We start from the raw sequence: 25,793 nt of genomic DNA, 5'->3' as shown, positions 1-25,793 counted from the left end.
TTACAATTGCTTTTGATATTCATTCTTTTTTCTTCAACCAGTATCTCTTCCACTGAGACTTACAGTGTCATGACTGTTCCATTTCCTGCACTTCCACTCTCAACACGGCCCCCTCTCCCCATTCAGATCTATAACAGGGCTCCCTTTGTTTTCATCTTCTAGTCCACCAGCCTCCTGTTCGGTGGATCATTTTCTTGCGAACACACCTTCACATTTCTTGCTCTTTAAGTATTCTGAAAGGACTGTTCCCTCTGAATTCCCTGGTCCATTTCTCAATCACCCCAACAGGCAAGTGCAGGTTAAACATCTGCTCTTTTACCTTCACCCTCCGTGGCCCAAAATATTCCATTTAGATGAAACAGCAAACCATTTGTACTTCTTTCAGTCACAATATTTAGCATTGCAGTCTCCTTGACATGACAGAGACCAAATACAGCTTTGGCAGCTGCTGTACGAAACATCTCTTTACAGTCTGTAAGACAATCCAACTTGATATATTTTACCAAAAAAAAGATGAAAATTGTTCAGAAATAGGGTTACATTTCTGTACTTTCAGTAACTTGAGGACTTTAGCTCTCTGCAATATCTGGGATTTGAGTTAATATTATTTGCAGAGCTATCACTGTGCTAGCTGAAGAAGCCATGATGTTGAGGTGCTGGTGTTGGAATGGGATGGACAAAGTTAAAAATCACACAACACCAGGTTATAGTCCAACAGGTTTATTTGGAAGTACAGGCTTTTGGAGTGTAGCTACCTGACTAAGGAGCTGTACTTTGAAAGCCTGTACTTCCAAATAAACCTACTGGACTATAACCTGTGCGATTTTTAACTTAGCTGAAGGAGGTAACAATTACGCCTGGTAAGTGATTTCTACACTTACTGTTTATAAAACAGACTTATTTGTCCCCTATGAACTGCTTATTTGCAAACTGCCCATTTATTTTACAGAAAGCAATCAAATACTCACTGTACTTGGGTAGAACCATGATCTCCCAGTAACTCCCACACTATTACAGTAGCACAAGCTCTGACTCAAGATGAGCTGTTCTATGGAAACATCAATGTACAAAAGATGTGGTACAATCAGTGCAGATTGTCTATCACTATTCAGTCATGATCACATTTTTGAGAAGGAATGCCTAATTGCTGGTCCGTGTAGCCCACTGGCACCTCATTCGTGCATGTATTATCTGTACCAATCAATGAAGAACTCTTTATCAGAAAGGAATCTATGGTCCCAGTGGAAAAAGTGGACACCAATTGGCAGGAGTTGGGAGATACATGAGCACAAGCCTTGAAATGGCTATATCATCATTTCTGTAACACAGATCGGATTTGTGCTGTGGGACACTGCAGGACTCCTAGTCATAGCAAACATTGAGGGAATTGCCGAGAAAAGAGCCTCCAACCTACCCCACAACCAACCAACTAAACCACACCAGCTGCTCAAACCCTTCTTCCCCTGGAAAGGGACAATCATCTCCCCTTTGACCCAAGCCTAGATACCTTCACCTCCCCTGAGATCCAATATCCCTCCTCTCTCCACTTGTCACACCCCCATTCCCCAGCCCTGAAGACACACCCACCCAAGCTGCCCCATTCCCACATCACCCCATTCACTTGCCACTGGGACTCAATAAACCCTCTGTCCCCACGACTCATCATCTCCCGCCAAACCCCTGCTACCAGAATCCAACCCTTCACCAACTCCCTGTGCTCCAACCACCTCCCTCCATGTAGAGTCATAGAGATGTACAGCATGGAAACAGACCCTTTGGTCCAACCCATCCATGCCAACCAGATATCCCAACCCAATCTCGACCCACCTGCCAGCACCCGACCCATACCCCTCCAAACCTTTCCTATTCATATATCCATCCAAATGCTTCTTAAATGTTGCAATTGTACCAGCCTCCACCATATCCTCTGGCAGCTCATTCCATACACGTACCACCCTCTGCGTGAAAAAGTTGCCCCTTAGATCTCTTTTATATCTTTCCCCTCTCACCCTAAACCTATGCCCTCTAGTTCTGGACCCCCCAACCCCAGGAAAAGACTTCGTCTATTTATCTTATCCATGCCCCTCATAATTTTGTAAACCTCTATAAGGTCACCCCTCAGCGTCCAACACTCCAGGGAAAACAGCCCCAGCCTGTTCAGCCTCTCCCTGTAGCTCAGATCCTCCAACCCTGGCAACATCCTTGTAAATCTTTTCTGAACCCTTTCGAGTTTCACAACATCTTTCCGATAGGAAGGATACCAGAATTGCATGCAATGTTCCAACAGTGGCCTAACCAATGTCATGTACAGCCGCAACATGACTTCCCAACTTTGTATTCAATACTCTGACCAATAAAGGAAAGCATACCAAACGCCTTCTTCACTCTCCTATCTACCTGCGACTCCACTTTCAAGGAGCTATGAACCTGCACTCCAAGGTCTCTTTGTTCAGAACACTCCCTAGGACCTTACCATTAAGTGTATAAATTCTGCTAAGATTTGCTTTCCCAAAATGCAGCACCTCACATTTATATGAATTAAACTCCATTTGCCACTTCTCAGCCCATTGGCCCATCTGGTCCAGTACTTGCTGTAATCTGAGGTAACCCTCTTCGCTGTCCAGTACACATCCAATTTTGGTGTCATCTGCAAACTTACTAACTGTACCTCTTATGCTCGCATCCAAATCATTTATGCAAATGACAAAAAGTAGAGAGCCCAGCACCGATCCTTGTGGCACTCATGTGGTCACAGGCCTCCAGTCTGAAAAACCACCCTCACCACCACCCTGTCTTCTACCTTTGAGCCAGTTCTGCATCCAAATGGCTAGTTCCCCTTGTATTCCATGAGATCTAACCTTGCTAATCAGCCTTCCATGGGGAACCTTGTCGAATGCCTTGCTGAAGTCCATATAGATCACTTCTACTGCTCTGCCCTCATCAATCTTCTTTGTTACTTCTTCAAAAAACTCAATCAAGTTTGTGAGACATGATTTCCCACGCACAAAGCCATGTGGACTATCCCTAATCAGTCCTTGCCTTTCAAATACACGTAACTCCTGTCCCTCCAACAACTTGCCCACCACTAAGGTCAGGCTGACCGGTCTATAGTTCCCTGGCTTGCCTTCACCGCCCTTCTTAAACATTGGCACCACGTTTGCCAACCTCCAGTCTTCCGACACTTCACTTGTGACTATCGATGATACAAATATCTCAGCAAGAGGCCCAGCAATCCCTGCTCTACCTTCCCACAAAGTTCTCGAGTACACCTGATTGGGTCCTGGGGATTTATCCACTTTTAACCGTTTCAATACATCCAGCACTTCCTCCTCTGTAATCTGGACATTTTGCAAGATGTCACCATCTATTTCCCTACAGTCTCTATCTTCCATATCCTTTTCCATAGTAAATACTGATGCAAAATATTCATTTATTATCTCCCCCATTTTCTGTGGCTCCACACAAAGGCCGCCTTGCTGATCTTTGAGGGGCCCTATTCTCTCCCTAGTAACCCTTTTGTCCTTAATATATTTGTAAACACCCTTTGGATTTTCCTCTTGATACTCCATGCCTTGCACCCCATTGCTGCCACAGCCTGTATTTCCTGTCACTTTCAAAACACAAGAGAATCACTGCACTGTTTGGTGGCCGGGTCAGAAGCCCCTCACTCGGAAAAGGCACCTGAATCTGAAGTGCTGTAACCTGCAAGGCTATGGACCAGGTGCTAGAAAATTGGATTAAAATGGGTAGCTAATTTTATTTTGGGTGGAAGCACACAGGTAGTCTGAATAATTTGCTAGAATGTTACACTGGTTCTACACATGCCAGCACCCTGCATCAGTTTCTGTATTAAGCACTCACACCTCTACTTTATCGGATTACACCAGGGTATGTAATTTAACAATAAAGCTCTATATTGCATGACTTCCAGTCAGCAATATTATAAAAATGGCACATTGGCAAGCAGTCCCTGTTGTATGAGTTTCACATTTTGCTCACTAGATCAAAGATGTACAAAATTAAGAATCGTGAAGGTAGTGATTGTCAGCTGTGGCTCCGTTAGTAGCACTCCTGCCCTATATCACGAGATTCTGGATTTACGTTGTGGTCCAACTCTGGAATGAAAATATCAAATCTGATGCTCCAATGCAGTACTGAAGAGGCTCTACATGGTGACATTTCATCAATGCTGTACAGTTCTAGGACTCTATGAATTGAGTTGAATTTATTGTCACGTGTACTGGGACACAGTGAAAAGCTTTGTTAGATCTATCTGAAAGATAATAGATGATCCCTGGTATGGATGGACTGTCTTATGAGCAAAGCTAAATCAGGTTGGACTCTACTTATTGGAGTTTAGAAGAATGAGAGGTGATCTCACTGAGATATGTAGGATCGTTAAGGGGCTTGACAGGATGAATGCTGAGACGATGTTTCCCCTCCTGGGTGAGAAGACCAGAGGGTATAGCCTCAGAATAGTAATGCCAATTTAAAAATGAGATAAGGAGGAATTTATTCTTGCCAGAGAGCTTGGGTGGGAGGCATCCTTGTGTCTCTTTAAGGTCAGGATAAATAGATTCTTGCTCAGTTGTGGAATCAAGGATTCTGGGGAATCAGTGTCGGATCAGCCATGATCCTATTGAATGGCCCAACAGCCTCCTCCTGTTCCTACTTGTTATGATCTTATCCTGCAGCACTATTCTGAAGAGCAAGGGGGTTATCCTCAGTATCTTGGCTCGTTCATTCCTCAATCAACATCACAAAAACAGATTATTGTTTTTGATTATAACATTGCTTGTTTGAGGTATCTTGCTGTGCACAATTTGGACACATTATCTAAATTAGAAGTGATTACACTTCACAAGGAATTTACTGGCTGTAAAGCATTTTGAGATGTGGGCATGAAACATTCTATAAAAGTGCGTGTCTTGTTTTCAAAAATTATATCAAAACGAAGAACATAATAAATGGAAGATGTAAACTATTTGGTCTTTCAAGTCTGCTTCACCCAAGTTCATGGCTGATCTGATTGTAGCCTCAACAGCACTTCCTGCCTGCCCCAGACCCCTGACTCCTTTGTAGACTAAAATTCTGTCTAACTGAGTCTTAAACATGACCAGCCACCACTGTTCTTTGGAGTAGAGAATTACAAAGTTTAACAGCCCTCAGAAGATATTCCACTTCATCTCCATATTAAAAGGGAGATCCCTGTTCTGAAATAGTGCTGCCTGGTTCTGGACTCACATGTAAAAGGAATCATTCTCTCAGCGACTCTCTGGTGGAGACCTGTCAGAATGTTTTTCTGTTTTAATGAGATCACTTTCACTCTACAATACACCCATGAATCGACAGTGTGGTGCTGGAAAAGCACAGCAGGTCAGGCAGCATCCGAGGAGCAGGAGAATCAACATTTCAGTCAAGAGCCCTTCATTAGGAAATACACCCATGAGTACAGGCTCACTCTCTTTATAATCTTCTCTAAGGCATCCCCATCGCTGTCCCAGGACATACCTACCAAACCTTCTGAGAACTGTCTATAATGCAAGTATGTCCCTTCAGCAGACCAAACCTGTATAGCATACTCTCAGTGCAGTCTCACTAATTTCCTAAACTGTTATAACAATACTCCCTACTTTTATGCTCCATTCCTGCTTGCAATAAAGGCTACCATTCCATTTTAGCTTCCAAAATATTTGCAGTTCCTGCATGCTAATGTCTTGTGAATCATGTAAAGGATACCTAGATTTCTTGCCATTTAAATAATATACTGCTTTTCTATTCTTGCTGCCAAAGTGGGCAATCTCACTTTTCTCACATCACATACTATCTGCCAAAATTTTGCCCACTCACTTAAACTTATTTATATCCCTTTGTAGTCTCTTTGTAATGACTTAAAACTTGTATTCTTAGCATATTTAACAATGCAGTTGGCCATTAATATAGATAGAAAATATTTGAAGCCTCTGCTATAGTTAACAGCTTGCTGACCTAACATGATCCAATTATCTGTAATATTTACTTCCTGTTAGTTGATCAATTCTCTCACCATGTTAATATACAGAGGAACCTCGATTATCCGAACATCGATTATCCGAATTTTGGATTATCCGAAAATCTCCAGGTCCCAATAGAAACATTACATCAAAGAGGCATTGCCAAAACTGATCGTGCCTTTTGTCTACAATGATTAAAAATGAACCCAGCTTCCTGAAATGCTGCCGAGAACAGTCCTGGACATTGATTGGAGCCCGGGCACTGTCTCCAAAATGACTGACCACCTGCCCTGTCTCTCTCTCTCTCCCATACTTTCCCTGTAGTTCTACCCAGGGATGTACCCTAAACCCCCCCTTCCCCAAATAATCACTCCAACATTGTCCTGTGTTGGTGTTGGTGTCTGTGGGGGGGGGGGGGGGGGGTTACGAAGTGGGGCCTGGCAGCCGGGTCAGACAGGGATGGGGGCGCGGACAGGAGGCAGTGTTGGACGGGGTGGGGTGGGTTTGTCAGGGTTGGTTGGGTAGACAGGAGGGCAGAGGGTTGAATGGGCAGGGTATCGCGCGCAGTGTGCTGCTGCCTAGTCTCCTGAATGGGAAGTGGTCTTAGCAAGTGCTCGCTGTGTCAATCCTATTGAACTGATTTTTTTTCGGGGGAGGGGGAGGGGGGAAGGGGGATTGTACAGCAATGCTGCAGGTCTCTTACACACAAATGTGTGTCTGCTCAGAAACAAACCCTGAGACAGAGAGGGGAAGCAAGACAGGCACAGCGAGGAAAAAGGAAACTTCAGAAAACTGAGCCCCGGAGGAGAGGAATTGTATCAATTAACCGAATAATCAATTATCAGAACAAAGCAAAGTCCATCCATCTCATTCCGACAATCGAGGTTCCTCTGTATTACTCCAAAACCCTGAGCTCAAATCTTGTGCAGTAACCTTTTGTATGTATGGCACCTCTCAAATGCCCTTTGGAAGTTCAAATACATTACAGATACCAGCATCTACTAATGCACCTTGCTTCTTAATCTATAGAAAGCACTAATAAATTGGTTAAACATGATTTCCCTTTCATGGGCAACTATGAAAACACCATTCTAGAATTCCTTTTGCTAAACTTGCATTAATTTACAATGTCACAACATACACTTTGCACCTCATTAAGTGCTTAACAAAGTGTAAAAATAGCAGCCAGATTACAATGAAAAAAACAGGTATTAGTTGAAGGATAAATCCTGGCCATGGTACACAGAGAAATCTGCAGCTATTCTTCAATAGAGTAATGGAATTTCTTACTTCCACCCGAGATAGTAGACACGTTCTTGGTTTAACATCTCACCAAACATTAACCCCAATACCATGAACTTTCATCTCGTAATCTTTGATGTGGCATCTTATCGGGTGCCTTCTGAACATCCAAACGCACTATATCTACCGGTTATGGAATCAAATGAATAAACAAAGCCACAAACTCACAGCTAAAGAATGTTTTCTTTTACAAGAACTTACTTTGAACCCTCACTGCTAAGAACCATTTTCTATTTACACAGTGAAACAACTTCCCAGTCCATACCATGATTTATTCGGGAAAAACCCACAATTCTCATTAATCTCATTTAAATCACCTGACGTGTTGGAACACCTAAATTTAACCACAAAGGCTGACAGCCAGCACGTTTGACTTTCTATTCTTTTGAGTCATCAATCTTAGCCACAAGTTCTTGTGGCACACTGACAAAGTCCCTGTCTCTGGGCCAGGAGGCCTGGGTTAAAGTCCCACCTGCTCCAGAGATGCATAATAACATCACTAACAGGTTGTTTAGAGAATATCTATCAATCTTAGCCAGAGGCTCTTGAGATGCAGTGGCTGTGCCCCTCCCTCTGAGCCAGGAGGCGCAGGTTGAAGTCCCACCTGGTCTAGACAAGAGTCATCACACCCTCAAACAGGTTGGTTAAAAATGTCAATCTCAACCACAAGATTGTTTCAAAGGGAAATGAGAGCCAAGTGCGGGAGATAATATTGCACTAAGATATTGTTGGAGCACTGTTAACTTTGAATCAGAAGACTGTGGGTTCAATCCCATACTAGATAAATTTGTATATAATCTAGCATGCTATACCAGTGCAGATTGGAGTAAGTACTGCACTGTTACAGGTGCATTGTTTTAAGGCATTAAACTGAGTTATTGTCCATTCTCTCCTCTCCCGTGAACATAAATGCTCCTGTAGCACAATTCAAAGTAGAGCGGAGCTTTTCCAACTCACATTCTTCTCTTAGGTTCACAATATTAAAACAGATCATTAGGTCAGTTATATAGACAATGCCGGAGAAATTCGGCAGGATCTGGTAGCATCTGTGGAGACAGAAAGAGAATTAATGTTTCAAAATCTTCAGAACTGTTAAGTTTTCTTACTGAGGTCTTACTTAGGTTATATAACGCCAGTCATCCTGTTGCCGTTTCTCGGGACCTTGCTATGCACAGATTGGTTGCAGCTTTCTCCATTTTACAACAATGACCATGCTTCAAAATAGACATCCTGAGGTTGTGAAGGTGCTATAAAAATTCAAACATTGTCCCGTTCACAGAAAGGAGGAAAGGCCTGTTAACAGGTGACAGCCCTGGCCATTCTGACGTGTTTGCCATTTTAAAAAATTTTTAAACTGGGCTTAGAAGGTGAGAACACTGCAGTATGAAACAGATGAAATAATGTGTTTCTAACAAAACTTAAAATTGCTTAACAAATAATTACTTAACCATTTTATTTAAAAATGTAACTTTTTCAAACATTTCCTTTGGACTGAATATAAGGACAAGTAGCTGCTCAGAATGAGGATGATTGGGTAGTTTACCAGTCAATCACTCTCGGAGCCTGCCCTGCACAAATGTCTGGGACCACAAACCATCAGTCACTATTCTCCACTCTCTGCATTTTGTTGTTGGAATAATCCATTTATCAAGAGTCTGCTGCAGTTTTGGTCATCATTTTACTGTGGATTGTACTGACTTTTTGTTGCTAAGTAAATAAGTAGTTTTCTATAAAATAGACACTGGATGGATCCTGCACATATTTCCTGGCAAGAGGGTGGAAAGGTCATGGGGCTTTTGAAAACGTTTCCAAGAGGAACCCAGTCACAACATGGTGAATAGTCCAAGTAATATTTCCTCCCTGCAGTGTGGAAAAGAGATTTTGTTTCTTTTTGATGCTCATTTGCAGCCCAGATTAAAGAAATAGACTTCCATTGGTAGAAATCGTTTTACTGTCACTATACTAAGTAACATACCCAAAATAATAATATGGTGTGCTGCTTAAATACTATGGAATGGTCTCCATTTTAGACACAAATACTTATTCTAGGGTAAATAGTGCCCAGTTCCTTCTCAAATTGAGTATTGCTGAATGCAAAACTCACCATGAACCAATCAGTGTATTTGGGCAGAGTTTTAAATTATTATATATCCCTTGCTGATTTTAAGAATGGTAAGTAGGTATGGTTTGATTAGTTCAGCTGAGATATTGGCTTATCACAAAAAAGAATCTTAAGGTAGAATTGATTAAGTTGCATGGATTAATTACCATTCTTAAATTGCTCACCATCATGAATAGCTCAATCTTAAAATAATGAACGCATTTTAAAAAAATAACCTTGTTAGATTGGGGCAATGAGTTCATTAGCAATTTGGTTTTTAAAAACCTAAAATTTTTAAAATGCGCTTATTTATAATGACTGTGCCTAAAAGAGCCATCTTAAATTCTGGAGTCTCCCCAAATGTCTACAAACAAGTGCAAGTTGTGGAAGGTCCCACTGATAATTTACTCATCAAGAGCACTGTTAGATTTCTGAACAGGACTGGCTTCTGTTCTCAGCTCATGCTTAGCATCTCATGACCTTTTGCACTGGGTTGTGCAGCTGTTGCAGCTGTTGAGTGAAAAGGAAACAGTGCAAGGGAACAGCAACTCTAGGTCCTTGTTTTTAAAAAAAAATGACACATTCTAAAAGTATGACAATTTTTGTACATAAGGAAAAAGGACTGGTCTCATTCATTACTTTTTTTCATTTTGTGGTAACTGGACATAATGTTTCTGGAAATGGAAGGCCACATTTTTCACACATGGTCCGTAGACATTTTTCATACTCTTTATTCAGTTTAGCAGATTCTTGCAAAGCATATTTTAAATCTTCAATTTCCTCAAAGAAACCCTGCATTACACAAAGAATAATCAAATTAGTCTAAGCAATGTAAAAATTCAGAAGTCACATTTAAAATATATTCTTAACATGAACTTGAAGTGACAGTAAAGCCCCTCTGATACTAGCTAATTCAGTTTTGAACATTCGATTGAACTGTATGTTGAAGCCATACAACCTTCATTCTAAAACAAGTTAAAAAGCATTGGGATCACTGTGCATTGGAATTTGATCATAAATTACACAGTAAATGGTTAGGGCACATATTCTTATGCCATACGAAATATCATCCACTGAATGCAATGACATTCTGACATTTAACCAGTGCTAGTATTACATACCCTGGAGCAGGTGGCACTTGTAACCAGCCTTTGGCTCAGGGGTAGGGATACCTCTTGACAATCTTTTGTTTTAAGTTAAGAGTGTTGGGGTGAAATCATCATCAGCTCAACAATTTCTGATTTACTCCAGAAGATGGTTATGGTTGTTCAAAGCCAACGGTCTCACTGCAGGAGCTCCTCAGGCATTTTCTTCATTAACCTGTTCAGAGATGTCATCTCTGGAGCAGGGAGGGACACTAGCACTATACCACAAGAGAACCTTATAACATATCGAGATATTTTCCAATCAGATTGCTCTGACATATCATGACAATTCTTCGGAGCAGGAAGGATTTGAATGCAGGGCTCCTGGCTCAGTAGTGTCCCTACCACTGCACCACAAGAACCCCTCATAGCCTATACCCATGAAGTAATGTGGTGATGGCCACATCAGACAAGATGTCAATGAAATAACTTAACCAGTTGAAGAGGACTGCTCAACTAAATAAAGCTTACAACAAATCATGAGCAAAACAATACCTTGTCTAGTCCAGCTAGCTCATTTTTCAGATTTCGTCTCTCTTTTATCAGTTTGTTCTTATCCTTTTGCAGTCTTTCTATCTCCAGCAACAACTCTACAGAAAACCACAAATATTAAAAGGAAATGACAGGATTGCAAACATGGGGAGTAAAACTTGTTAAATTAGTCTGTTTTTATCATCCCTCTTTTAATAGTTTTGCTCAAATTTCATTGGTTTCACAGGATTTCCTTTGAACTGATGTTATGAAATACAAGAGTGTCACCCCAAGCAAGTCTCCCTCAGGTAATTTGTCTGAATATCAGAATCTGACCACCTTGACCCTCTGCTTGGACAAATTTAGTTCAGATCAGAAATTAAATGTACATTTGTATTCCATATTAATTTTTAAACTGTTTTTATGAAAGGTAAAGATTATCAGAGCTGTAAGATAGAATGCAATTTTAATATCAGAGAGATGTGGACATTATTTTAATAGAATGCCCCACTCAAAAGTAAAACAAGAACACATACTAATGGGTATGTATTCTGGAATTTTGTAAGCTGCTTGGTAAGTGAGAAATGATAGAGTACTCTTTATGCTGAACCTGTATAAGAAACCATTTAGATCACAACTGAAGCACTGCTGTGGATCTGGCATAGACAATGGCCCTGAACTGACCTCTGGGCAATTAGGGATGGGCAATAAATGCTGGCCTAGCCAGAGACGGACACATCCCATGAACACATTAAAAAAAACATTCTGGGTGCCTCACCTTAAGGAAGATGTGAGCGTGTTGCAGAGTGTGGAGAAGAGGTTTCCTACAGTGGTTCCAGGGATGATACACTTCAGTTACGAAGATTGAAGAAGTTAGGGGCTAGATAGAGTACATAAGCAAAGATTATTCCTGTTCGTGAACAGACTGAAGATGAGTGGACACAGATATAAGGACATTTGCAAAAGAAGCAAACATGACTTGAGAAAACATTGTTTTGTGCAGTAAATAGAGTCTGCAACACACAGCCAGGAAGTATAGTGGAGACAGGCCTAATCAAGGCATTCAAGGAATAATTCCTTCTCTGAGAGTAATAAATATATGGAATTTTTTCACACAGAGGGATTTAGAGGCTGGTTCATATGCAAAGCTGGGAGAGACAGATTTTTAATCATCAAATAAATCAAGGGTTATGCGAAAAGGTTGAAAGGTTGAGGATTACCAGGTCAGTATTGATCTCACTGAATGGTGGAACAGACTTGATGGACTGAATGGCCTACTGCTGCTCCTACAGTGGTAGATAATTACTTAAATCTAAACAATCATTCGGAGAGCCGGTAAAGACAGAATGAACTGAACTTCCCTCATTAAACTCCCCCGTCAAATCCCCTCACCTTATTCTATGCTCAGTGGTCTGGCAGGCATAAAATAGACAGATATCCAGGGCCCGATTAAATGTGTCTGAGGCTGTTGAATGGGGCAAGGGAGGCAATGGCAGGGGAGATGGCAATAGTTTTCACTTTCCTCTCTGGTACACTTGGACAGGACAAACAAGGCATGGGAATGCATGAAGAACAGTAGTACCTTGAGAGCACCAGGGATCAGAGGGACCTTGGTGTGCATGTGCGTTGGTCCCTTCATCTTCAATGTGGTTGGACAGGGAGATAAAGTGGCTAAAAAAGCATATGGAATAGTTGCCTTTTACTCACTGAAGTTTAGAGTTTAAGAGCAGGAAGGTTATGCAGAAACCATATAAAATGTTGGTTGGGCTACAGCTAGATTAATGTGAGCTGTATTATAATACACGTTACAGCATGGATGTGACAGCATTGCAGAGGGTGCAAAGATTTCTCAGGATGCTGTTTGGCTGGACAGTTTTATTTATAAAGGCGAGATTAGATAGACTGAGGTTGTTTTCCTTGGAGCAGAGGAGACTGAGGTGAGATTTGATTAAGATGTATAAAATTATGAGGTGCATAGATACAGTAGACAGGAGGGAATAATGACAAGAGGCCATAGGTTTAAGGTATGGGGCAGGAGGATTAGAGGGATGCGAGGGAAGATTTTCTTTCACCCAGAAGGTGCTAGGAGTTTGGAACTCACTGCCTGTAAGAGTGATCGAGGCAGAAACGCTCATCATGTTTTAGTAGTACTTAGCTACACACTTACAGTGTTAAGGCTTACAAAGCTATGGGCCAAGTGCTGGAAAAAGGGATTAGAATAGTAAGGTTATTGTCTCTGGCTGGTCCAGACTCAATGAATCAAAAGAGCTTTATTCTGTGCAGCAGATCTCAATGACTATGTTCTGAGGATTGGGCTAGATGGGCTAAACAATTACAATTACTGAATGTAAATTAAACTGCAAGGCTGCACAAATTGCAGTGTGCCTTTATAAGGTTCAATTCAGCTAGTTCAGGAAAGTAATGTGCTCCAGAGGGTAACCTTTCCTGCACAGAGTATGGTGCACATACGGAATGAGCTGCCAGTGCAAGTGGTGAAGGCGGGTATAGTTACAACATTTAAAAGGCATCTGGATGGGTATATGAATAGGAAGGGTTCAGAAGGATTTGGGCTAAGTGCTGGCAAATGGGACGAGGCCAGATTGGAATGTCTAATCGGCACGGACGGGTTGGACTGACTGGTCTGTTTCCAAACTGTATAACTCAAAGTGGTTAAGGGCTCAATCTGTGCTCTGTACTGAGATTGCAGATCTCAAGCTGAGAGATATTGGGTTGTCATAAATGACCTCACTGCCACAAAAGACTGTGGATGGGCGGGTAGGAGAGGTGCAATTCCCAGATATTATTCCCATTCCCTATTACCTATCAAATGAGGTCTGCTAGAAAGTAGGGATGTCATTAGGACAAAGTTAGCAAGACAGTCCTGTCAATGATACTTCCTGCCCCTCACAGTTAAAACATTCTCCAGTAGTTCACTCATAGATGATGAAAGGCCACTTGAGCCAGTGTATGAGAAACTAGATGTCTATATAAGTTAACATCCACAAGAAGAAAGAAATATCAGTTAAAACCTCACCAGTGTGGATACAGTCAGGTGAGCAGCATCTCTTGCCATCAGACTGGTGTTTGAGAGATGTAGTGCCGTGCTCTGGTGTTGGTGTCCTTCGTCTCCTCACTGTGGGAGAGTGTTCCAGCTGCTGAATTCTTTGTTTTGATGTCACAAGCTGCAATTCCAACTCATGAATGTTCATCTAGAAGATGAAAGAGTGAGGAACCAAACATTTTACACTGTGCAAACTGCAAGAATAAGTGAAACAATAATAACAATGAAAGAGAAGTGTTTGTCTATTGTGTATCATACTATCTTTCTGGGGTTGCAGCACTCTGAATCAAAATCACAAGAAAACAAAATCATGCAGGTTAATAAATGGAAACTATTTCCAGGTTCAGATAATGTCACGTCCATACACAAATCGTAACACAGTATACGTTTACCTGGCCTATTGCTTTCATAAGTTTTTACATAAACATTCACATTAAATTTATGTATAAACATCTTTTGTGCATTTTCCAATATATGCCTGGTTAGCAACCATGTTTGAAATCACAGATCCCTTTAAATAAAAAAATCCTTTGTATCTTAAAAGGACTTCAATAGTCTGAGGTGATCACAGTCATTCTGAAATTACTGAGAGTTCACCAAGGACACAGTGGTGCAGTCTACAATAAAAACACAGGTTTAGTCAGAGACTGAGATTTTGTTACAGTTTAGACCGAGAGCTAGAGAATGGTTTTTCATATCTCTGCATGGAAGATTGAAAATATGTGCCATTATTTATCATTGACAGTTAACTTATCTAGTTAATGTTCAACTGTCCAGAGATTTATCTTCTTGGCCTTTATTGATAACAATGTTAATTTAGCTTGGATTCAATTTATTGGCCATAAACTGTGGAATTCCCTTCCTAAACCTTTTTGCTTCTCCGACTTCTCTCTCTCTTATTTAGTGATACTCCTTAAAACTTATCTCTTTAGATAAAGCTTTTGGTGACCTTTCCTACCAAGTATCACAGTGTAAACTTTCTGAAGTTGTTATTAATTGAGAGTTGACTGAAATGATCTGTTGCTGAATCTAAATATAGTATTTCAACACGAATAACTAACCATGGTATAAGCAAAGGTCAGGATAGAATATCACTTACAATCCAAACGTTATTCTAGAAGTCACAGGTTGTAAAGGAAGGTAGTAAACAACACTGTTCAAAGATGCCTAAAGGTTTGGAAAAACTTAAAATGAACAATCAGCTGAGTTGGCAGCAAAAGAAACAAATGTAAAAACTCACTAACCATCAGGAACATGCGCAGCAAATATCAAAATCAGTCTTCCTAATATCTATTAAAGAAAATCTCTGCTCATGCTGTATGTTTGGACAAGAAAGATTATAGCAAAGGAAATATTGCCTTCAGTGTCCACTACAAACTCTTATCTTGCCAGCAAAGCCACCTTTGGCAACTGCCCGAGGCTGAACTAGATCGTGCACAGCTTGGTGTCATGCCCTTGACTATTTTTACCATGAGTAAGACCACTCTCTTCCAATTCCATAATATTCTCAGCTTCACCTCTGCCTTAGTTTATATGCTACTGAAATTTTCACTCACATTTTTGTTCAGTCTAGATTTGACTCTGTTGCAATCCTGACTCACCTCTCTTCTTCCAGCCAAGTTATCCTAAACTTTGCTGCCAATATTCTAGATTGCAATAAGTCCCAGCACTAAGGTTTTCTCTAATTTTTGTTGTTTCTGCACAGACGTCCTTACAGTGTGCGCAATATAGTTAAAAGAGAGTGGAAGTCACACAGTGGAGGATGACAGGAGCGTGCACGAGGATTTCAAATGATGTGCAGCCACACACACAGCTTACAGGGAACACTGCCCATCACTTCTGAGCTCCCTGATCAATACTGGCTCCCAGCCTGCCAATGTCTCCATTTTAAAATTCTCATTGCCCTTAAACTCCATTATCACTTTTTAATGTACTGCTCCAGGCCTCTCGGGCTGTCAGCGGCCTTCCAACTCCGGCCTCTTTCTCATTGCAGCAATATAGGTGACCGTACCCTCACCTGCTGAGATGCTTAATTATTAGACCATTAAAAGGCCACAAAATGTAGGACCAGATGTACGCTATTCAGCCAAGCAGGTTCATGGCTGATCTAACAATTCTCAATGCCACTTTCATATCTTTAACCCTTTATTCCCTTACTGATTAACTATCTATCTCTCTCAACCTTGAAAATAATTAATGCCCCAGCTTCAACACTCCTCTGTAGTAAAGAATTCTGCAAGTTTACGATCTTCTGAGAAAAGAAATTCCTCATTTCTGTCTTAAATGTGCAGCCCCTTATTCTGGGCTGTTGCCCTCTGATCCTAGACTCTACCAGAAGGGGAGATAACCTTTCCGCACCTAGTCTGTGAAGTCTCCCAAGAAACGTACGGTTCTATAAGATCGCCTCACAGTCTTCTACATTCCATCGAGTACAGGTCCAATCTATTCAAACTCTCCTCATCAGACATTCCTTCCGTACTAGCCAAGTGAACCTACTCTGGACTGCCCCAATGCCGGTAAATGTTTCCACAGATAAGGGTTCTAAAGTTGTTCGCAGTATTCCAACTGGGATCGGACCAGTGCCTTGAATAGTTTTAGCAAAACCTCCCAACTTCTATACTCCATTCTCTTTGAAATAAAGGTCAACGCCCAGATCCCTGTGTCAACCGGCTGCTGATTTGTGCTCGCCTTAGACTTCGATCTTGGCCACAGTCCAGGTAATTAATGCTTTCATTCCATCTAAATTTGAACAGTTAAGACCAACTGCGCTGCAAAGTGAATGCCCTGTCGGAATACATGGAAGAGCAGCAGGAGCAATGAGATAGTCAATCTCACTCCTCTTCCATCGCATCGGTGATTCACTGTTTGAGGAAGGATATATAGTTAGGGAGTGCAACAAGGAGAATATATGGGAAGACAATACCCCAACCACAGTTATTCCCTGAAGGAGAGACCATGAGGAGAGCCTGAATAGGCTGGGGCTGTTTTCCCTGGAACGTCGCAGACTGAAGGGTGACCTTACGCAGGTTTATAACATCATGAGGGGCATGGATAGAGTAAATAGACAAAATCTTTTCTTTGGGATGGGGGAGTCCAGAACTAGAGGGCATAGATTTGAGGTGAGAGGGGAAAGATTTGAAAGGGACCTAAGGGGCAACTTTTTCACGCAGAGTGTCATGTGTGTATGGAATGAGCTGCCAGAAAAAGTCATGGAGACTGGTTCAATTACAGCATTTAAAAGGCATCTGGATGGGTATATGAATAGGAAGGGTTTAAGAGGGATATGGACCAAATGCTGGCAAATGGGACTAGATTAATGTAGGGTATCTTGTTGGCATGGACGAGTTGGACCGAAAAGTCTGTTTCCGTGCTGTACATTTCTAAGACTCAAACTTTCCATTTGCCTTCCCTATTACCCATTGAACTTGAATGACAGCTTTTTGTGTTTCATGGATGAGAACTCCCAAATCCCTTTCTGTAGTTTTCTCGAGTCTTTCTCTATTTAACTAATATTCAGTTCCTCTAATCCTCCTGTTAAAGTACATAACTTCACTTTTCCCCATATTATATTCCATCTGCGAAGATTTTGCCCACTCACTTAATCTGTCTGCCTTACCCTTTATGGCATCCTCACCAACTGTCATCCCACCTATTTTTCTGTCATTTGCAAATCTGGCTATAGTACATTCTCATTTCTCATCCAAGTCATTAATATATCCTGTAAATAATTGTGGCTGCAGCACTGATATCTGTGGCTCACCATCAGTTACATGTTGCCATCCTGAAAATGTTCCCCTTAACTCAACTCTCTGTCTTCTGTAGTTAACCAGTCCTCTATGTTACTATATTTTGTCCAACACCATGGGCTCCTGTTATTAAGTAGGCTAGTGTGTCACCTTATCAAATTCCTAATGTAGTACTTCTATTCCTTTCCTGTTATCTATACCATTATCCCCTCAAAGAACTCTAGTAAATGTCAGGCATGAATTTCCTTTCAAAAGGCCACGCTGACTCTGCTTGATCATATTCTGTATTTTTAAATGCACTGCTATTATATCCTTTATAATTTACTTTAACAGATACTCAGTTCACACATTCCTGCCCTAACCCTCTGCTGCTCACTTTCTTCCAGTAAGACATTCTTTAAAACTATGTCAAGTGCCAGGAGAGAAAACCAACGTAACAATAGAGAACAAGAAGAAAGGTCAGAATGGAAATCCTGTCGCAGAGAGGAGCAGGATTTATTCAAGGAATCATACTGAGAGTGAGTTAAACAAGCAGTTGTGACAGCGAGTGTTTAACTCACTCCTTAAAATGACATCTTTGATTATCCTAATCCATCCATATGTGGTTCAGTGTCAAACTTTGTTCAATAATACCTGTGTAAAGAAAATTGGGACATCTTACTGTGTTAAAGGTGGCATAGAAATGAAAGCTGTTGTTATTGTTGTTTACATATATCATGGATATAAACCATCATGTTCTCTCACAAAGTAAACAAATAAATGTTTGGTAGTTATGATTTCCACCCATTCTTCTTCCATGTGACTCCCATTAACCGTATAAAGAAAAATAAATATCTCCAAATTCAGGCTAATGGTCAAACATTTCCTTGAACAGAACTACTATTTTATGTACGGTCAAAATAAAACATGGCTGACAGAAATAAGCTTCCAGTTTCATTTTACATCAAATTAGGTCAGCTGAGATATTCAAGAGGATTCAGGATGATTACTTGGAGAGAAATAACATGCAAGAACATGCAGGGAAAAGCAGGAGATTGGCAATAGGAAATTATGCTCATTTGAAGAGCTGGTGCAGACACAATGGGCTAAATGGTCTCATTCTATGCCATAATACTTCTAAGATTCTGTGAAATTCAGCATGTCTTCAACCTTCTCACAGGTAAAGGCTTGTCAATTCCATATCATCCCAAGCTGTCAATATTTCAGGTACAGATAGCCACTTGGTAATGAATAAAACATGATGCAGTTGTGATACAAAAATGCAGAACTCACAGTGAGATTAGAGATGATTTCACTCTGCTCCTTGTTGGTTTTAATTTCTTTTTCATAGCGTTTCTGTACAGCGTTATACATCTGGAGCAGTCGACTGTTTAAAGAAAGACATGATATTTAGTCCAGTATCATTATTTCTGAAATAACACATTCCTCGAGGCATTAAGATTGAACCATGTAAAATGAAACAGATGTCACATACAGGTTACACAGGATTGGAGTAACAGGAGAGAAGTGAATACCCAACAAACTGAAAGATTTCACAAATTTAAATCGACCATGAGTGCTCCCGTAGTTTGGGACATCCTAAAGGTGCTGTGACACATTGATACAGTTAGTAACTTACTGGCCACCCTGACCTACTGTGCTCAACCATCAGGAGAAAAAGCAAATCATTCACCCGTCACCTTGCTGCTGCTTTTGAAATGCCCATGGCATAGAACGGTTGCTGCTGTAGTTCCCTAAAGAAGTCAGTGCTCTTCAAGGCAGTGCTCTTCAAGGCAGTTATATATAGGACAATAATTAGAGACTACACAGTACCATTTACTTCTGCATACTAAAATGCTTAAAATAAAAAGTCAACTTGAAAAAACATTGGGGCATAACATAAACGTGGTTAAGAAAGTAGCCAGCAAGGCACATAACCAGAGAAGGTGGTGCATTTGGATGTTAAAATGGTATTTGCTAAGGTGCAACATCACATGGTGTAATGGCTAAGACATCACCATGGATCAAAGACTGGTTAGCTAAAAGGAAGCAGACGGTAGAGGGAAATTTCCTTTTTCACTTTGCAAGCTGTAACTAATGGAATACCATAAAGATCACTGGAGTATCAATAACTTTCAACTAATATCAATGTCTTGGATTAGGAGTGGCAATGGCCTAGTGGTATTATCCCTGACTGTTAATCCACAGAGCTAGGTCATGTCTAGGGACCTGGGTTCAAATCCTGCCACAGGAGATGGTGAAACTTGAATTCAATTTTTTTAAAATCTGGAATTAAGAGTCAAATGATGAGAACAACTCTTTCACGTGGAGGAAGTGGTGCAGGTTGGTACAATTATAACTTGTGGGAGAAAGTGAGGAATGCAGATGCTGGAGATCAGAGTCGAAACGTGTGGTGCTGGAAAAGCACAGCCAGTCAGGCAGCATCCAAGCAGCAGGAGAGTTGATGTTTTGAGCATAAGCTGTGCTCGAAACATCTCCTGCTCCTTGGATGCTGCCTGACCGGCTGTGCTTTTCCAGCACCACACCTTTTGACAATTACAACGTGTGAAAGAAATCTGGATTGGTATATGAATCGGAAAGGTTAGAGGGATATGGGCTAAATGCTTGTAAATGGGACTAGATTAGTTTAGGATATCTGATCAGCATGGACAAGTTGGACCAACAGGTTTGATTGCATGCTGTACATCTCTATGACCATGAATCCATTGTTGATTGCTGGAAAAACCCATCTGAATCATTAATGTCCTTTAAGGAAGGAAATCTGCTGTCCTTATCTGGTCTGGCCTACATGTGGGCCAGTTAGGAATGGGGCACTAAATGTTGGCCTAGCCAACAACACCATCATCACGTGAATGAATAAAAAAAACAGACCAAAAGGTGTATCTTTGACAACAATACCAAGATAGGTAGCCCAGAGGAGGTAGAGAGTCTGCAAACAGATATAGACAGATTAAGTCAGTGGGGGAGAAAATACAGATGGTGTATCATATGGGAACATATGAGCTGCTCCATTTTGCGCAAAGCATACAAAAGCAAAATACTACTGAAATCAAAAGAGATTTTGCAAACCTTGTGGGTCAGGGACATCTGGGGATCTTGGTACATGAATCACAAAGTTATATGTAGGTATAGCAAGGAATTAGGAAAGCAAAAGGTTGATTGGTATTTCATGCAAAGGTTACTGGAGTAACCCTTCATTCTGGGAGACGATAGGGCAGAAACCGGGTGGATGACAGGGTGAATGACCATTGGGATGACAGGGTGGATACTGGGGGGTGGGGGGCAGATGACGACAGAGGGGGAACGACAGGGCAGATTCTGGAGGTGGCTGACAGGGCGGATATCGGGGAGTCTGGCAGGAAGGACACTTAGAAGATGACGGGGCGGATAACCGGGGAGGTGACAGTGTGGATACCGGTGGTTGGGGGGGGGGGGGTGGTTGACAGGGCAGATGCCGAGCGAATGACAGGGCAGTGCAGGGGGATAACAAGGTGGATACCAGGAGGATGATGGAGCAGACACTGGGGGGAAGGAAAGGGTTGATACCTGGGTGATTGCAGCATAGGGCGGGTACCAGGCAGATCATGGAACAGATACTAGGAGAATGATGGACAGACATGGAGGGGGGGGGGGGGAATGACAGGGTGGACTCTGAGGGGATGGCAGATATCAAGGGGATGGCGGATATTGGGGGGATGACAGGGCAATACCAGGACGATGGCAGGGCAGACACTGGTTTGGGGGGGGTGGAGTGGAATGAGAAGGTGGACACTGGGAGGATGACAGGGCGGACACTTGGCTGGGGGGGGGGTGGGAATTACAGACAGGAAACTAGGAGCTTCCAGGTTCCATTCCGATGTGACCTTGTTGGATTTAAAAATGAGATTAAAAGCCAGGTTACATATAGAATTCTATATGTAACTTTGTTGGTGGAAAAATATTTGTACTGAGTTCAAAGGCATAACTCCGAGATCTAACCAACAATTTCTCTGATTATGATTGCATATTTATTTGACAATTTTTGAAAAGGCATAGAAACTGCATTAGCAAGCTATAACATAAATTATATTGCACATCATTGTCGAAACATTTCTAAAGATGACTTTTCAATTTGTATAAAATGTTGACTTCAGACATCCAAATCCACAAACAGCCTTGATAAATGCAACTCACTTTCAGTACCCAACCAATATGTTGCCTGCTTTACATTTATGCAGATATTAAATGTAACCATCGCCTTTCTCAATTACTATTTGTATGAAACAAGTACCTACTCACTGTGGACTTCATATGGATCGAGATCATTTTGTGACAATCAACTTTAATCCCTCCAAGGTTTGGCGTCTGCCTCAAAAGTCTCTTGCAGACCAGTGCAGAACAAATTATCACTGTATTTTACACAAATATTTAACTTATACTATTTCTTCCAAGGTTGCTGGGGACAAAGTAACTGTTCTGGTGGGGGCAAGTAAAAGAAATGCTGACCTGAATAATTATTATAACCCTGTATGAATCTATCTTCTTTAAAGCAAAAACTATTCTGGCCTCTTAGATCACTTATCCTTCATTCACTCTAAATTAAGGCAAGGTTTGGTTGCCTCATTCTGCTCAATACACAAATAGTTTTGAAAATGGCAATGAAGATACTTACTTGCTCCTTTCATCTGCCTTTGAAACAGTGCCTTCTTTAACACCTCCTTTGTGCCATGGTTGTGGTTCTGTTTGTATTTGAGCACTTGGAAAACAGAATGGTGATGGTTAGTATTTGTTTTGTAGTATCTTCTACATCATTCCAATTAAATCCAACAAGGGTTAGAACTAATATGCTCGCAGATTTTTTGCATTAACACTTTGTAAATAAATAACAGCTCATGCACAGATGCAGCCTACAGTGGTATATCCTCCAATTCCTACACATATATTAATTCCTAGTCTATTCCTATTATATCGGGCAAATAAAATGCTGAGAGGAGACTCTTTATTTCACAACTTGTCAATTTCACAAAATGGTTGAAACCATTTTAAAAGGCAGTTGCTGCACAACATTAATTGCAAACAACAGAATTATTTTAACTTTTAGATTATAGATGTCAACAAAATGTCATTTAAACAAACCAAGATTTTGAAAGCATGGGATACAATTAAAAAAGCTGCTTAATCCAGCCAACAAACAACTCAAGAGGTTGTAAAAAATTATTCAGTGGCTATGGACACACTGGCAAAGCCAACATGTACAACAAACTACTCTTGAAAGCATGGTGGAGAGAGGCCACCTTGCTGAATATAACCGAATGATCTGATTGACAATTTCACAAAGCTATTCACAGTACTATGGTCCTAAAGTCTCACATGGACAGGCCAGACAGGATGACAGATTTCCTTTCTTAAAAGACATAAGTGAGTCAGATGAACTTTCATTGGTCACCATTACTGGTAGCGCATTTTATTCCTAAATATATTTAATTAATTGAATTTAAATTCCTAAGCTACAGTGGTTGGATTTGAAGTTAAGTTCCCAGCTCATTAGCCAGTCTCTGAATCACTAGTCCAGTAACATAATCATCATGCTACCACACACCCAAGTTTGATAATTGTCAGTTTTAGAATATGGCCAGCATCTTGTCCAGCAGGCTTCAATTTTCTTTCTTTCTCCGAATGGAATTTTGCTGTTGTAATATTTGTGAGTTGTTTTATACACAGATAGATATAGTAATGTAGCAGTGCTTAAGGACTCCTACAGCATGCAAGAAAAGCTAATTACTCTCTGGTAGTTACAAAGTCCCTCATCAGCTGTTGCATTTGCAGCTTTCCCTGGACTTCTGAAAGCTCGCGTTCCAATTGTTCATTTTTCAGCCGAAGTTTCTTCAACTTTCTTTGTATATGCTCGTTTTCAGCAAAAAGCTACAGGAAAACATAGAAATGGGGTTAGTACAAATCACATACAGCACAGCTAAAACCTCCTTTGAATGATGCCTTTGTAACATCCCGTCTATTACTTGGGAAAGGAATCTGTGTTTTCTAACAATATGCTTACAAATTTCTTGTTTGGTGATATGAAACCCTATTTTATTTCTTAACCTACATTTGTTCCAAGCTACATCCTGACTCTGAGATCACAGACGTGTCTAATCTTTAGTCTCCCTCCATCATTGAGACCTGGAGCCAACACATTGGAAATGTGCTGCAGTGCTCCTGTGACACCTCAACTTTTCCGAGCCTTCTACAGTTGACAATTCAGCAATGATCAACAAGATCTATATTTTGTCTTTCTCCACCACCATTTCTCAACAATAATGTTTTAACATTCTGCCACTTAATCAAGCCTAAAGATAAAAATGTTCAGTTTTAAAATTTACAAATGAAAACGCTGGGAAGAAAATGTAATAATCCCACAGACAGGCGGCACTGTCCTACCTAAGAACACATAAACCACAGAAGGATCTGCAACTATTCTGAGCACCTCCGGCAGGTGGACACCAAGTACAAACAGTAGAAGGAGCTGGAGAAAACAAACTGCAGTAATTATTGAGGTACTGTCCACCACTTTGAATCCAAGAATATACTGATAAGCATAAGTTAGCATTTTCGGTCCAGCAACCCTTCTTCAGAACTGGACCCAAACATTAACTCTGATTTCTCTCCACAGACGCTGCCAGACCTGCTGAGAATTTTCCAGCAGTTTCTGTGTTTGTTTCTAACTTGCAGCATCCGCAGTTCTTTTAAAACACACTGACTTTTGTAAAATCCGTTCACAGGATGTCAAGATCACTGGCCAAGCCAGTACTTATTGGCCATCCCTAACTACCCAGCCGGCAGTTAACTGTCAATCACATTACTAGGGGTCCGAAGCCCTCCCTGAAGGACATTAACAAAGTAGTTGGAGTTTCCAACATTGGTTTCATGGGAATTGCTGATATTTATTGAATGAAATTCCACTATTTGAGATTGAGGGATATGAACCACAGTCCCCCAGAATATTAACAGGGCTCTAGACTAATAATTAAACGATAATATTGTGAGGACATCCTTACTGTGACTTTTATAAAGACGTTATTTTAAAAATAAAATTCCACAGTAGTTGCCATCAGGTGTAGGCCAAGTGGCCCCTTTTCGGGAGTATAGCCCTGGGCCACCCAGAGGATCTCAGGCCTCGGCCAATACAGAGTCATACCGCCGGGGGTGGAGGCACGGAGACCCGGCTGTCCGTTTAGGAAACTCCCCGGACTTCACTCACTTGCATGCACCTGTGTACAGGCGGCATGTCCATAACGGCCGGCCGTTACTCTCAATGAGATACGGAGTTTACTCAATCAAGCTCAAAGATGAAACCCGCCGTTAGCAGACATCGAGCGCCCCCTGTCAGCGGGAGGACCGAGCAGCTCCCCCCTGTCAACGGGAGGACCGAGCAGCTCCCCCTGTCAGCGGGAGGACCGAGCAATTCAGGACCGAGCAGCTCCCCCTGTCAACGGGAGGACCGAGCAGCGCCCCCTGTCAACGGGAGGACCGAGCAGCTCTCCCTGTCAGTGGGAGGTCCGAACAACTCAGGTCCGATCAGCTCCCACGTCACCGGGTGATCCGAGCAGCGCCCCTTGTCAGCGGGAGGTCCGGGCAGCTCCCCCTGTCAGCGGGAGGTCCGGGCAGCACACTCTGTCTCCGGGAGGTCCGAGCAGTGCCCTCTATCAGCGGGAGGACCGAGCAGCGCCCCCTGTTACCGGGAGGTCTGAGCAGCGCCCCCTGTCAGCGGGAGGACGCACAGAGCCCCTTGTCACTGGGAAGATTAAACAGCGCCCTCTCTCCGCGGGAGGACCAAACATTCCATTCCCTCCATTCCCCCAAAAGGGAGGACCAAACAGCGCCCCCTTGTCAGTGGGAGGACTGAGCAGAGCCCCCTGTCACCAGGAGGACTGAGTAGAGTTTGTTAGGAATCATAGAAGCAAAGAATTGTAACTGCAGAGAAGGAGGCCTTTCCGCCCA

General features: G+C 41.7%; 1 protein-coding gene across 5 annotated transcripts; it reads right to left on the bottom strand.

Moving 5' to 3' along the window:
* Window positions 1-755: 755 nt before the first annotated feature.
* LOC140476909 (uncharacterized) lies at window positions 756-25,169 on the bottom strand. Of its 5 annotated transcripts, none has more exons than XM_072569827.1 (8): window positions 25,054-25,169; window positions 23,581-23,720; window positions 22,471-22,554; window positions 19,092-19,185; window positions 14,047-14,221; window positions 11,037-11,131; window positions 10,036-10,188; window positions 756-8,341 (listed from the first exon to the last, which is right to left on the bottom strand). In XM_072569827.1, the coding sequence occupies exons 1-7, from the start codon at window positions 25,084-25,086 to the stop codon at window positions 10,042-10,044; spliced, it is 768 nt and encodes a 255-aa protein (XP_072425928.1). In that variant the 5' UTR covers window positions 25,087-25,169; the 3' UTR covers window positions 756-8,341; window positions 10,036-10,041. The 5 variants fall into 5 exon arrangements, with proteins under 5 accessions (XP_072425928.1, XP_072425932.1, XP_072425930.1 ...); XM_072569831.1 differs by having other exon boundaries at window positions 24,991-25,083; XM_072569829.1 differs by lacking the exon at window positions 25,054-25,169 and adding an exon at window positions 24,851-24,980.
* Between the last annotated feature and the right edge of the window lie 624 nt (window positions 25,170-25,793).

Source organism: Chiloscyllium punctatum, chromosome 5, assembly GCF_047496795.1.
Source record: "Chiloscyllium punctatum isolate Juve2018m chromosome 5, sChiPun1.3, whole genome shotgun sequence".
Classification (NCBI taxonomy): domain Eukaryota; kingdom Metazoa; phylum Chordata; class Chondrichthyes; order Orectolobiformes; family Hemiscylliidae; genus Chiloscyllium; species Chiloscyllium punctatum.
This window is presented reverse-complemented; position numbering and strand designations above follow the sequence as displayed.

What these genes read in the sequence shown, in the direction of transcription:
- LOC140476909 (XM_072569827.1), bottom strand. Translation starts at nt 25,086, where the DNA reads ATGGACATGCCGCCTGTACACAGGTGCATGCAA. An exon ending in GACTTTGTAACTACCAGAGA is followed by an intron (nt 22,555 to 23,580) that starts GTAATTAGCTTT and finishes CTGTTTTCCAAG; the next exon opens with TGCTCAAATACAAACAGAAC. An exon ending in ACCTGACTGTATCCACACTG is followed by an intron (nt 11,132 to 14,046) that starts GTGAGGTTTTAA and finishes GGTTTTCTGTAG; the next exon opens with AGTTGTTGCTGGAGATAGAA.